Source organism: Mastomys coucha, unplaced genomic scaffold, assembly GCF_008632895.1.
Source record: "Mastomys coucha isolate ucsf_1 unplaced genomic scaffold, UCSF_Mcou_1 pScaffold23, whole genome shotgun sequence".
Lineage (NCBI taxonomy): Eukaryota > Metazoa > Chordata > Mammalia > Rodentia > Muridae > Mastomys > Mastomys coucha.
Genome location: NW_022196906.1, coordinates 69,931,529 through 69,943,670, shown reverse-complemented (window position 1 = coordinate 69,943,670; position 12,142 = coordinate 69,931,529). Strand labels below are relative to the sequence as shown.

The 12,142-nt window shown below is 45.4% G+C and overlaps 1 protein-coding gene across 1 annotated transcript in view; it reads right to left on the bottom strand.

Moving 5' to 3' along the window:
- The window catches only part of Myo5c (myosin VC), an 82,718-nt gene that overhangs the window by 11,966 nt on the left and 58,610 nt on the right, over window positions 1-12,142 (bottom strand). The window contains exons 26-34 of the mRNA XM_031345248.1: window positions 10,423-10,516; window positions 10,174-10,237; window positions 9,535-9,615; window positions 8,333-8,513; window positions 6,583-6,676; window positions 4,949-5,012; window positions 4,678-4,846; window positions 2,583-2,670; window positions 1,106-1,204 (exon numbers count right to left, since the gene is read on the bottom strand). Of these exons, the coding sequence (XP_031201108.1) occupies window positions 1,106-1,204; window positions 2,583-2,670; window positions 4,678-4,846; window positions 4,949-5,012; window positions 6,583-6,676; window positions 8,333-8,513; window positions 9,535-9,615; window positions 10,174-10,237; window positions 10,423-10,516 (934 nt within the window). The remainder of the gene's footprint in view (window positions 1-1,105; window positions 1,205-2,582; window positions 2,671-4,677; window positions 4,847-4,948; window positions 5,013-6,582; window positions 6,677-8,332; window positions 8,514-9,534; window positions 9,616-10,173; window positions 10,238-10,422; window positions 10,517-12,142) is intronic.

Sequence of the window (12,142 nt, the reverse complement as noted above, 5' to 3'; positions counted from 1 at the left end):
AAGCTAGTCTTTTAAAGAAGGTTGTCAGAGAGAAAGAGCAGCCAGGGGTGAAGAAGGAAACCTCGCAGGGAAGCGTGAAGGGAAAACAGAACCTTCCTGTGGCCGAGGTAAGACAACTGCAGAGAAGAGGCTTCTTCTATGTCAGCGTGGGTTGGGTGGTGTTAGGGTTTCAAACGGAAATGTTCCTTATAAACTTAGGCCTTGAATATCTGTTTCCCAACTAGTGGTGCTATTTGGGGAGGCTGGTACCTAGCTAGTGAAAGTAGATCATTAAAGGTGGGCAGGTGGGTAGCCCTGGCCATCCTGGAACTTGCTCTGTAGACCAGGTTGGCCTCGATCTCAGAGATCTGCCTGCCTCTGCCTCCCGAGGCCCATTTCAGTTTAAAGAAGCCCCCCCGCCCCCAATTCCCTGTGGATGTCTCTGTTTCCAGCTGCTGTGATGTGAATAGGTTTCACCATATCTACTCAGCGCCAGGAACTCAGCTGGTCCTCCATGCCAAAATAAATCTTCCATCCAGTTGTTTCTATCAGACATTTTGTTAACAGGAATTGAAATGTAATCACTAGCTCAGTACTCTTTTATTGGGACAGGGGGTTGTTGAGGCAGGGTTTCTCTGTGTAGCCTTGGCTGTCCTGGAACTTGCTCTGTAGATCAGGCTGGCCTCGAACTCAGAGATCTGCTTGCCTCTGCCCTTGAGTGCTGGGATTACAAGTGTGCCAAACCATGCCCAGGGCCAGGAGCTGTGTCTTCCATTTTGACCCTACAATTAGACTTGGGAGAAGGTTGGGGTAGTAGCTCTCAGCTGAGGACCATTTTGGTTCCCCAAAGGACACTGGCAGTGTCTGTAAACACAGCAGCTGACACCAGTTTCTTCTAGTGTAAGCAGAAGCAAGCGATGGGAGGCTGTGGTTTGCAGTGCAAAGACCCTCTCCCTCAACCAAGAATTGTTGGGTAAGTTAGTACTAAAGCTGGGAAGCTCCGAGCTAGGGAAGAAGCCGTGAAGGAAGAGAGAAGAGAAAGGCCAGCCCTGCCTAGGACTTTGGAACTGTCTGATATTCAAGTTCTCAAAGAGAAAGCATAACCGAGTGATCTGAGTGTGACTACCAAGAATGAGGTTTTGAATGAGCTTCGCCTCATCTTCTTTCTTGTACTCCAGCATTCCAAGGTACTCCCTGGATCCTGAGGGCAGGTGCACATTGTTGGCTGCAGACAGAGGCAAACGGTCAGCTACATACACAAAAACCACACTTCCCAGTTTCATAGTGAAGATACTGTCTGAGTCCACTCCACTCAAGAACTGCTGCAGCTTGCAGCTAGGTTAGAGCTGCTTGACGCTTTCGATTTCTTCCTATAGTGATTTCTGTCCAAGAGTATGGCTACTGATGAAGAGGCCAATATGTCCTTGAATGAATCCTATTGAGTGTCTGATGCGTCTCCAGCACATTGGGGGAGGGGAAGAAACCTAAGATAGTGCCTTGATGCTATCTACAGGGAAAGGTACAAGATGCAGGGAACATATCTGAGTTGCACAGTCTTGATCACGGGGCAGGGGCTACCAATCTCCTATGGCTCCTATAAAAAATGTAGTGGTATTAATATTGGGCTGCTAAGTTTGGGGTAATGTGTAACATTATAATGAATAACTGATACATGCAGAAAAGATTTTGATTTAATTGTTACTGAGTTGAAAAAAGAGACAAACTAAATCTAGGGCTCAAGAAAAGAAGCGAGGGTTAGATGTGAGTTTGGGTAGGCATTATACAGAGAATGCAGCTCAAGGTTTTGTTCATCTATCCACCCTCCATCTATCTTCCATTCATCTACTCATTCACCTTTCACCCAGCCATCATCTACTACCCATTTACCCATCACCCATCCATCCATCCATCCATTCCCTATCAGCCATCTGTTATCTTCTATTCACACACCATCCATCTCTCCACCCATCACCCATCCATCCATCCAGCGGGTCAGCCTGTGCTAGCAAGGCTGGGATGGAGAGGAAGAGTACAGAAGTGTGAAGAGCAGGAGATGAGAGCAGAAGACTGGCTCAGACATGGGCTCCAAGGCAGAGGGAAGGAAGGTGGTTCAGACATGGGCTCCAAGGCAGAGGGAAGGAAGGTGGCTCAGACATGGGCTCCAAGGCAGAGGAAGGCGGTGGCTCCTTCCCTTGGGTCTTATGACGACGCATGCCATTCAGCTGAGGTGACATGTCTGTCTTCTTCCTTTCTGTTTATCTCTCCTAAGAGACACTGGGATACTCAGGGATCCGGTCTCTGTGTAGTCTTCAAAATGATTAATTGGATACTCCATTACAATTTAATTTTGAAAATGTGGAACTGACAGAGGAAGTGGAGAATGTACTTTAGTTTTGGGTGTCTCTCGAAATGAGAGTATGTGGTATGGGATGCAGTGAGCTTTGATGCCCTGAAGGCTCTTCAGCTCAGCCCTAGGTCCTAAGCCTGACCCGTGGAGCCTCATCCTGTCGGGCTTTGTGTGCTTTGGATACAGCAGTGCTCACACACTTCTGTACATAGTGCCTTACCTAAAAGCTCAAGAGAATGAGGTTATCCCCCCTTACCTTTTTCAATCGTCTTGGTCAGAGTCTTGACTTGATCCTGTAGCTTTCTAATCATTCTGTCCTTCATGTCTAGCTCTTCTTCAAGGTCCTACAGAAACCCAAAGAAACAAGGACTTTTACCAGAAGTGTCTTCTTTGGCTTTGGCTTTGTTAATGGCTTTATGGAGCTGTATTTCACATATTATAAAGTTCACTGACATACATGATCTGCACAGCACTTGTTTTCTGTATTATTCAGTTCCAGACATGTCCAATGCACCCCTAAAGAATACTAAAGAACACTCCTAAAGAACACTACACGTGGGTTAGCTCGGAGGGTCAAGAGGTTTGTCTCCAAGACTGATGTTGAGTTCAATCGCCAGTACCCACATAGGGTCCTGCAAGTTGTGTATACACACACACACACACACACACACATACACACACACACACACACACAGAGAGAGAGAGAGAGAGTCCTTGTTAGTGTTTTGCTAACTTAACATAAGCTAGAGTCATCTCGGAGGAGAGAACCTCAATTCAGAAAATGTCCCCTCCAGACTGGACTGTGGAGACTTTGCTTGATTAATGATTTATATGGGAGGGCTTACCCCATGGTAGGCTTTAACATCCTTGGGCAGGTAGTCCTAGGTGATATAAAAAAGCGTGCTGAGCAAACCACCAGCAAAAATCCAGCAAGCATGGTACAGCACTTTCTCTGTCCAATCACATTAGGGCAGTGACAGGTCTGTGATTGGACAGGGATAGGGAGGCAGAGCTAGAAGTTTAGGAGTGAGGAGGTCAGAGGTCAGAGGAAGCAAGGAAAATCACCATGGAGGTGGATGAACAGGAAGATGATCCAGACTCTGTGTTGTTTTAAACAGCCACAAGTAGTTAAGGTCTTCACAAGGTTAGAACAATTGGGCTAAAGCATTACATTTATCATTTGGCTCTGAAATTATTGTATTGGCATCTTGTAAATTGTGATCTTATTGATATGTAAGCCTGATTGGATAATTAAGCCTTAAGAGTCATGTTTCTACTGGATAACTAGGCGCTAGAGAGACTGAGTGGTGATCTTTTTTAATATTTCCCTCAACACAAACATGGTTCCTCCATGCCTTTGCTTCAGTTTCTGCCTTGAGTTCCTGCCCTGACTCTCCCACCTCCCCTGCGCCCCCTGACAGCCTGTGATGTGGAAGTGTGAGCTGACATAAGCCCAAGTTGGTTTTTTTTTGTCACATTAATAGAAATCTTAAATAAGAAATATACAAATGCAATTTGAAAAAAATGAAAAAACACTGTAGCCTTTAGCTGGCACCCTCTAGTAGTCAGCAGTTTACTGTAGTTTTCTGTAGTCTGTAGTTCACTGTGGCCGTGGGTTTGTCTGTTCTAGATACTCCGAACCAAGGAAATTACACAAGACATGGTATTATATTTCTGATACTTCCACATAACAATTTTTACATACAGTTAGTATCTGTTTACAACTTTCTACTCTATGGATATTGTACATCTTGATCTATATTCCTTGATTATGAATTAACGTCAAACAGACTTTAAAAATAAGAGCTTGGGAAATGCGCTCTTTGGATGTCAGAAGAGGGCGCCAGAGAGACTGTCCTGAGGTTTGGGCGTGGCTTTCCCTTCCCTTTCAAGTGAAGAGGTGGCCTCACCTAGGCTAAGTTTCACCCAGAAACATCTTATAAAGGGCATAGAGTGTTTCAGCTCTGGAAGTAACTGCCTGGTTTATTTGTTTGTTTGTTTGTTTTCATTTTCTTTTCGTCAGGGTCTCATGTAGAGCAGGCTGTTCTCAAACTCCCTTCAGGAATGCCTTTAGCTTCTGATTTTCCTGCCTCGACCTCCCAAGTGCTGGGATTTCAGGCCTTCACTACCCCGCCCGCCCGGATTGTAGAGCTGGGGGTGGAGATCGCTCTACTGCGGAGTGCTTATCATCACAACCGCCTGTTTTTGAGATAAGAACACCGTGCTCTGACAGAAGGCCTTTTGGTCCACAGTTGTTCAGCTTACTCTGTCGGGAGCTCCTTGGGGGGGGGGGGGGGGCATCTGTCACTCAGCAACACCGCCATACAAGCAGCCAATCAAACTTCTCTTACCCTGTTTTCCAAAGAGAGTCGGGATGCCTCTTGTTGGAGAATGCTCTCCACTTCGTCCTCAGCTTCTGGTTGCTTCTTTGGGAACCTGATGGTCTCCTGCGGTTCTTGGATCGTACCCACCAGCCTCTCCTTCCCTTCGCGATGCATCTCACTCTGTGCTTCCGTGGCCCTGCGGAAGGGATGAGGTGCTCTGGGCGTGGGTGTGAGCACCCTTCTCTTGGTGACTGAGGCAGATGGAAGGGGCCTGGCCAATTCCCACCAGAACACGTACTTGCCCTGCATTCTCTCCTCTTCTCGTACTCGGTTCAGGTGGCTGAACGGCTCTTCCAGCTTTCCTATTATGAGAAATCTGTCAGTGCTGTGGTCAGCCATGTCTCTGAGCTCTAATTTGGGGTTGCCATTATTTTCACAGATCCTAGGCTCTAACCCCTATCCAGCCAGTTATGTTTTGTTTGGTCTTGTAAGGAAAAATTAAAGCTTTAAACCTGTGCTGACTAGGAAGAAAAGTTATGGGCCTAAGAATCCATCACAAACTGGCCACATAGGCCTGGGAAAGAGCAAACAAGTTGTTAGATATCATAAGAGCTGGCAGGTCAAGAAGACATAAAACTATAAACATAGAGGAAAACATGTCTAGGCAAACAAGGACATGTCCAAGGCCTAGGCCTGCAAAGACGTGCCTGGCAGACACTAAGTAATGGACCATCTGGTCCTCTCAGATATGGTTTAAGGTCAGATGCTCTGTTGACTCAGATTAACACCAACCTTAGGAATTTTCCACTCTGTTCTACACGTAATAGTTAATATTTGAACTAGCCAATCATGTATGACCACACTGATCCCTTTGTTCCCTCAGACCTTTTCCCTATAAAAACCCCTAACTTTCAAGCCTCGTGGTCGGCTCCACTATCTCCTGCGTGAGATAACTGTGGTGCCGAACTAGGGTGTCCTGAAATTAAAATATACCTCTTGTAATTACATCAAGATGTGGTCTCTCGTGATTCCTTGGGTGTACGTCCTCCCAAGATTTGAGTGGGGGTCTCCCCCAGGGGTCTTTCAGTCTGAATAAGGATTAGGTTTTTGTGGTTTGTTTTTTATTTTTATTTTTATTAGATATTTTCTTTGTTTACATTTCAAATGTTATCCCCTTTCCTGGTTTCCCCTCTGAAAACCCCCCATCCCATCCTTCCTCCCCCTGCTCACCAACCCACCCACTCCCACTTCCCTGTCCTGGCATTCCCCTACATTGGGGTATAGATCCTTAACAGGACCAAGGGCCTCTCCTCCCATTGATGTCGGACAAGGCCATCCTCTACTACATATGCGGCTGGAGTATTTAGGTTTTTTATAAATCATTATTTAAGGATAACATTTTAATGGCTCAGCCACTAAGAGCACTGACTGCTCTTCCTGAGGTCCTGAGTTCAATTCCCAGCAACCACATGGTGGCTCACAACCATCTGTAATGGGATCCAATGACCTCTTCTAGTGTGTCTGAAAACACACTAGAAGAGCTACAGTGTACTCATATAAGTAAAATAAAAAATGTTTTTTAAAAAAGAATTTTTTTATTTTTTATTTTTTTGGTTTTTCAAAACAGGGTTTCTCTGTATAGCCCTGACTGTCCTGGAACTCATTCTGTAGAGCAGGCTGGCCTTGAACTTAGAAATCCACCTGCTTCTGCCTCTGCCTCCCAAGTGCTGGGATTAAAGGCATGTGCCACCACTGCCTGACAAAGAATAACATTTTATATGAACATCTAGATTTCTGAATTTTCTATGCAGCTTAACTCTGTGTTACCTGAAGGGCCCTAGAAACCACAGCTTAATGCCCCCAACATCATGGCTTCCCATGCAGTTCCTAGATGCTGGAGTTTGTAAGCAGGACCCCGATGATTCACATTACCTTCCATCTTCTCAGCCTGCTCCTTCAGGCGGGATTCAAGATCCTGCTTCTGCCTCTCCAGCTCTGAAATCTGCTGCTTAAAGTCTGGGATCATCTTTGGAGGAGAGAGATGAATTAATGCCTGAGTCTGGATTTTTATGCTCTCCAAGACACTTACGCATCTCCTCGCTCAGCTTGTGGAATACTCGGGCTGTAAAAGGCCAGTTGAGGCATTTCATGGGGATTCATTGACATTACACCTTCCTCCCCCCCCCCTTCATCTGAAGACCTATGCAGTGGTCTCAAGAAACCCCAACATGCTCAAAGAAATCAGTTCTCACATGGCTGTCTTGGGAAGGAAAGAGGTGGGTGCATTGTGGGAAGGGAAGGGTACCCTGTGCTGAGCTGCTTCAATGCCTAGCAATACTACCTCACCTGGAAGAGGACACACGATCTCAGAACATTCTGCAGCTGGAGTTGTCCATGGCTCTCCAAAAGCCATTCTCCTTTGTTTTTATCTCCTTAAATGTTCATCCTTCCACACCCAGCCAGGTAAAAAGAGGTTTTTTTATTTGTTTGTTTGTTTTGTTTTTGTTTTTGTTTTCTGTTCTCTAAGTTTAAACAGATACCAGGCATCTGAAGCCTAAACACAGAATGCCTCTTCGTGGACCTCACTGTGGGTTCCTCATCAAGGTTTATCGCAGGAATACACAGCCTAGGAAGGAAGGCCTTTACCTGAGCCACGGTTCCTGCTCCTGTAGACGCCCTGGGGATGTAGCCCTGAGAGTCCCAACTTATGGTTTGGCCAGAGGAGGAGGAAAGAAGCAAAGCCACAGTAGATAGTGAGATGGAAGAAGTAGCCCCAGGGAATGTGATCCTCTGCAATCCCAGAGGCAGGGGAGTAGCCGGCAGTGCCACAAGTTGTTGAGAAGCACATAACAGAAATGGGGTGGCTGCAGAGAAAATGAAGGACACGTGGAAGAGTGGGTTAATGACCTTTGAGAAGACCCATCAACTCACAAAGAAATGGATGGGATGGTGACCTCGAGATACCATGGATACGAAACCACGAGTATGTGTGTGTGTGATGACCATGGATACGAAACCACGTGTATGTGTGTATCTTGAAAGCATTGTGTGTGTGTGTGTGTATTCTAAAAGCATTGTGTGTCTGTGTGTGTATCTTGAGAACATGATGTGTGTTTGTGTGAACATGGATCCTAAAAGCTTTATGTTTGTGTGTGTGTACCTTGAAAGCATTGTGTGCATATGTATGTGTGGATCTTGAAAAGATTGTGTGTATATGTGTTTGTTTGGATCTTGAAAGCATTGTATGTGTGTGTATATCCTGAAAGCATCCAACAGGTGCAAATGAGAAGAAAGAACCAGATAGACACAAGAAGAAGGGAAGGACTTGGGTATATCTGGGGGATGGACAGATGGACTGCAGTGACCAGGTTTCCCCTCAAGAGCCACACTTTTGCCTTGATCTGCTCTTTGTTCCTTTGCAGGAAGGAGTTTTGGGCTAGAGTTAAACACAGAAACATAAGTTCATTCACATAATTTGAATCCAAGACATAGTAATCAAACACTCTCAAATCTGAATGTTTCCTAGCCTTGGGACATTGTATAGATTTACCTCTGACCTAGTTATTTATCACTAAAGAACTAGTTAAAGTGAGATGTTTTGCTGCGGAGAACTGATTTCTGCTCCACCAGTGAATAACGTCTCTGGGACAATGGTGACAAACAGGCCGCGGTGAGGCCATACCATGTTTTCTGATGTCAGCCTGGTGACTTCATGCCGGATACTTTCATTGATGTCTGTCTCTTCTCTGAACAGCTTCTGCAGGTGGTTGATTTCTTGGCTCAGGTGCACGACTTTGAAGTTCAGACCTTCGATCTCCTTTTCGTAGCAATCCTTCTGAGACTGGAAATGGCTCTCCAGAACACTGTTTAAGGAAGGGTGGAGGAATGAACCCAGGGTCTCTGTTGCTGGGCTGGCCACAGAGGGTCAGCACTTCACCCTCAGGACCTAAAACTGACAATGCTTTTACAGAGACAGAGGGAACTAGGAACTATAATCGAAAGACTCTCGCTCACCATTATAAAACTGTGTGTGGGTTAGTTAACACACAGTTAATGACAAGGAAGTTTCATATTAGAAGTAGTTCAGTTATGTTTTACAGTTAATAGTTGAAACTCTCTATTCTGTGTGATATAGTTATGATTATTGTCCCTACACACTTGGAGGATTCACTGAGAGTACAAGATGGGACCCTAATGTGAACCTTTCACCACACAGTGATGTGAGCTAGCGGCACTGGGGAGGCTGCATGAGCTAGTGAAGGGATGTATGAGAACTCACATGTGTGTACAAAGGCTGTGGAGGCCAGAAGAGGCCATCAGATCCCCTGGAGCTGGCATTATAGATGGTTGTGAGCAACCATGTGGGTGCTGGGAATCTAACGGACCTCTTTTGAAAGAGCAGTCAGTGTTCTTAACAACTGGCCATCTATGCAGTACAGATTTTGTTTGATTTTGATAGAGGGTCTTTAGCCCAGGCTAGCCTCAAACTTCTTTGGTAGTTAAGAATAATACTGGATTTTTCCACTGTCTTGATTTCAGAGTGCTGGAGTTTGGGGTGTGCCTCACATACCCCATTTATTCAGTGTGAGGAATGGAAATCAGAGGTTTTTTTTGCATGCCAGGCAAGCACTCTTATTAACTGAGCCAAATCCTCAGCCCTGTAACCATTTGTTAGCAAACATTAGGTCCCCTCATTATGCAAATGGCTGAATTCTCAGAGAAGTCTTTCTAGGGGTTATTGGATATCTCTACCATAAGAATTTACTTCACATGTCAACTCTAAGCAAGGTGAACTTCTCAACATTATATTGTCTCTGGAAAACCAAACCAAACCAAGCCAAACCAAACCAAACACACAGCCCGAATCTTAAGGGAATGTCTAACCGAGTTGCTTTCTTTAGCCCTTCATAGGCAAACCAAAGTTCTCCATCTTCATTTAAATGTTCCAGATCTTCCACGGAGAGCCTGGAGAACAAATAAAAAATTCAGAAAAATTCAGAAAATACAAAGAAGCCTTGCCCACGCTTTACATAATTTGTGCATGTCATTTCTACAGGACAGTTCATCTTGCTATATGAAAGATTATATATGTGTTTATATGTGAGTATGTGTGTGTGTGTGTGTGTGTGTGTGTGTGTGTGTGTTCAGGTGCCAGTGGAGACCAGAACACAGCATCAGATCCCCTAGAGTTGGAGGTAGAGTTAGAGGTGATTGTGAATCACTTGACATGGGTGCTGGGAACTGATCTCTGGCAGGAGCAGCAAGCATCTGTCTCTCAGCCCCCAACACCATTTTGAGGCAGGGTCTCTCAGGGGCCTGGACTGAGTAGGCTACACTAGCTTCTCAGGAAGCCCAGGGATCCTTCTGTCTTTACCTCCCCATTGGTTGGTTACAAGCATATGATTCTTCTTTTGAAATACATGGATTCTATGGATGATACTCAAATGCTAACACCGTTCTGAGCCACTTACTTCTCCAACCTGTTTTACATTTGTAAATGTCTGATAATGTAATACTGATTACCTGCTTCTAACATCTTCAATGTCATAGCTTTCCAAAAGCTGCTTGGTAACCTCCGACATCCGTTCTAGAAGGAAAGAGAGAGCAGCATAAGATTGAATTTGGGCATGATTTTCTTCCCCATGGCCACTCCAGAATTGTTTCTACAGCCTGCCTCTGAACAACCCACCAACCCGCTCACTACCCTCTCAGGCATCCAACTAACAAGCCGCCCAGACTACCCGCTAACCAGTCCATGCCCCTGGTGCTTACCTCTCATCTCCCGTTTCTGTGACTGCACGTGCTTTTCCACATCTAGCTTCTGGGCCTGCAGCAGCTCTATCTCCTTCTCAAACTCAGAGATGGTCTAAATCAGAGCCGCAAACAAACGCAGTGCAGAGAAAACAGCAGTTACACTTCTCACCAGGCAAGGGCACAACCCTGTCACAGAGCATATGGTGGCCTGCGGCCTCCTTGCGGCTTCCTAGCTGGAATCTTATCTACTCTCTCAGCCTCACAGCTTGCCCTGAAGCAGCTCAACTGTACAACTGTTTGTGGGTCTACTTGGTTGCAGGAATGAGCTCCCGTATCGTAAAGGAAGAAAGCAATTATGAATTTGCCATGAGAAGGGCAGACGGCAAGCCAGGTGAGATCATAGGTCGGAAAGCAGGCGAAAGTACTTTCCTACGAAGCTTTTGTCCTCAGCTAGGCTGAGAGAAGGAGCAATCACGGAGGCAGGGGAGGCTAGGCACCCTGGGAGGACCACTGGAGACAGTTTCCTATAAGCATCTTTGCTTGTCAAAAGGGCTGCATCCACCGCTGTTCACTCTGCAAACTCATCTCAAGCAAGACCATGGGCTTGTGCATTTTGGAGCTAAGACAGATAGAAATATTCCCAGGGGTAGCAGGGGTCAAAAGCCCTCCTCAAATACTCTGTTACCCTGAGTATTGTCAGGCCCCAGTTCCCAACGTAGAGAGGAAGGTGATCAGACACTGAGTGCTCCACCTAGACACCTAGTTCTCTTAACAGACTTTGAAGTGAGTAGAACAAGCTGAGCCTTTATCGATTAGAAAATGAATCTACACTGAATTAAAGGTTAAATGATTCATTTGGGATCACGTGCCAAGCTCATGGGACTGCCCAGTCTGAAACCTTGGTTCTCTTTGTAGTTCTTTAACATGTTTCAGATAATGTTTACATTTCCTTATAGTCTTCAGACCGTATCACAGAGAGCTGGATAATGTTGGTTAAGATCTTTGAAAGCCAGACCTCTTAAAGCATTAGAGGAAGGGAGTGACATCTACTGGTGCCTCCCTCAAGTGCAGGCTCACAACTCCCCCAGTTTAAGACCATCCTGGAGAGATGGCCCTACAGTTAAGAGCACTGGCTGCTCTTCGAAAGGACATGCGATTGATTCCCACACCGCAAGCTAGGATTACAGAAGTGCAGCACTATTTCTGACTTTGGTATTCTGAGGTTCAAAGCCAGGGCTCCTATGTGCTAGAAAGCCAGTCTACTAACCAGGCTGCATCCCCAGGCCTGGCCAGCCCACTTGAGGTCCCTCCTGAGCACGCATGTGAATTTTCCGATAACAGTATAAATGGCAGATGGCAACGATTTCACTTCAGTAAAGGTATTCATAAATTTATAGCATGATAAACAATAAGGGTTCACCTGATTTTATAATTTAAGTAAGAAGTATTCTTTTAGTCAATCTATTTAAATAACTGTAGAGTTACAATCTTAGAGTGTTAGAAGCTGAGTTTTCAAATATGAAATACACTTTCAGACAGCCCAGAGCTGGGACTGAGAGAATAGAACATCCAAGTGCTGTGTACCTTCAGTCTGTATGGATGCTCCTGTTGTCTGATCCCTTGGGAACTCAGAGATGCTAAAGTAAGATGGGGCTAGCAGCTATGGGACCACTCCTCCCCTCCCTCCAGCAGCCCTTTCTCTTTCTACCCTCTCATCTGCTATAAAAGAAAACACCCT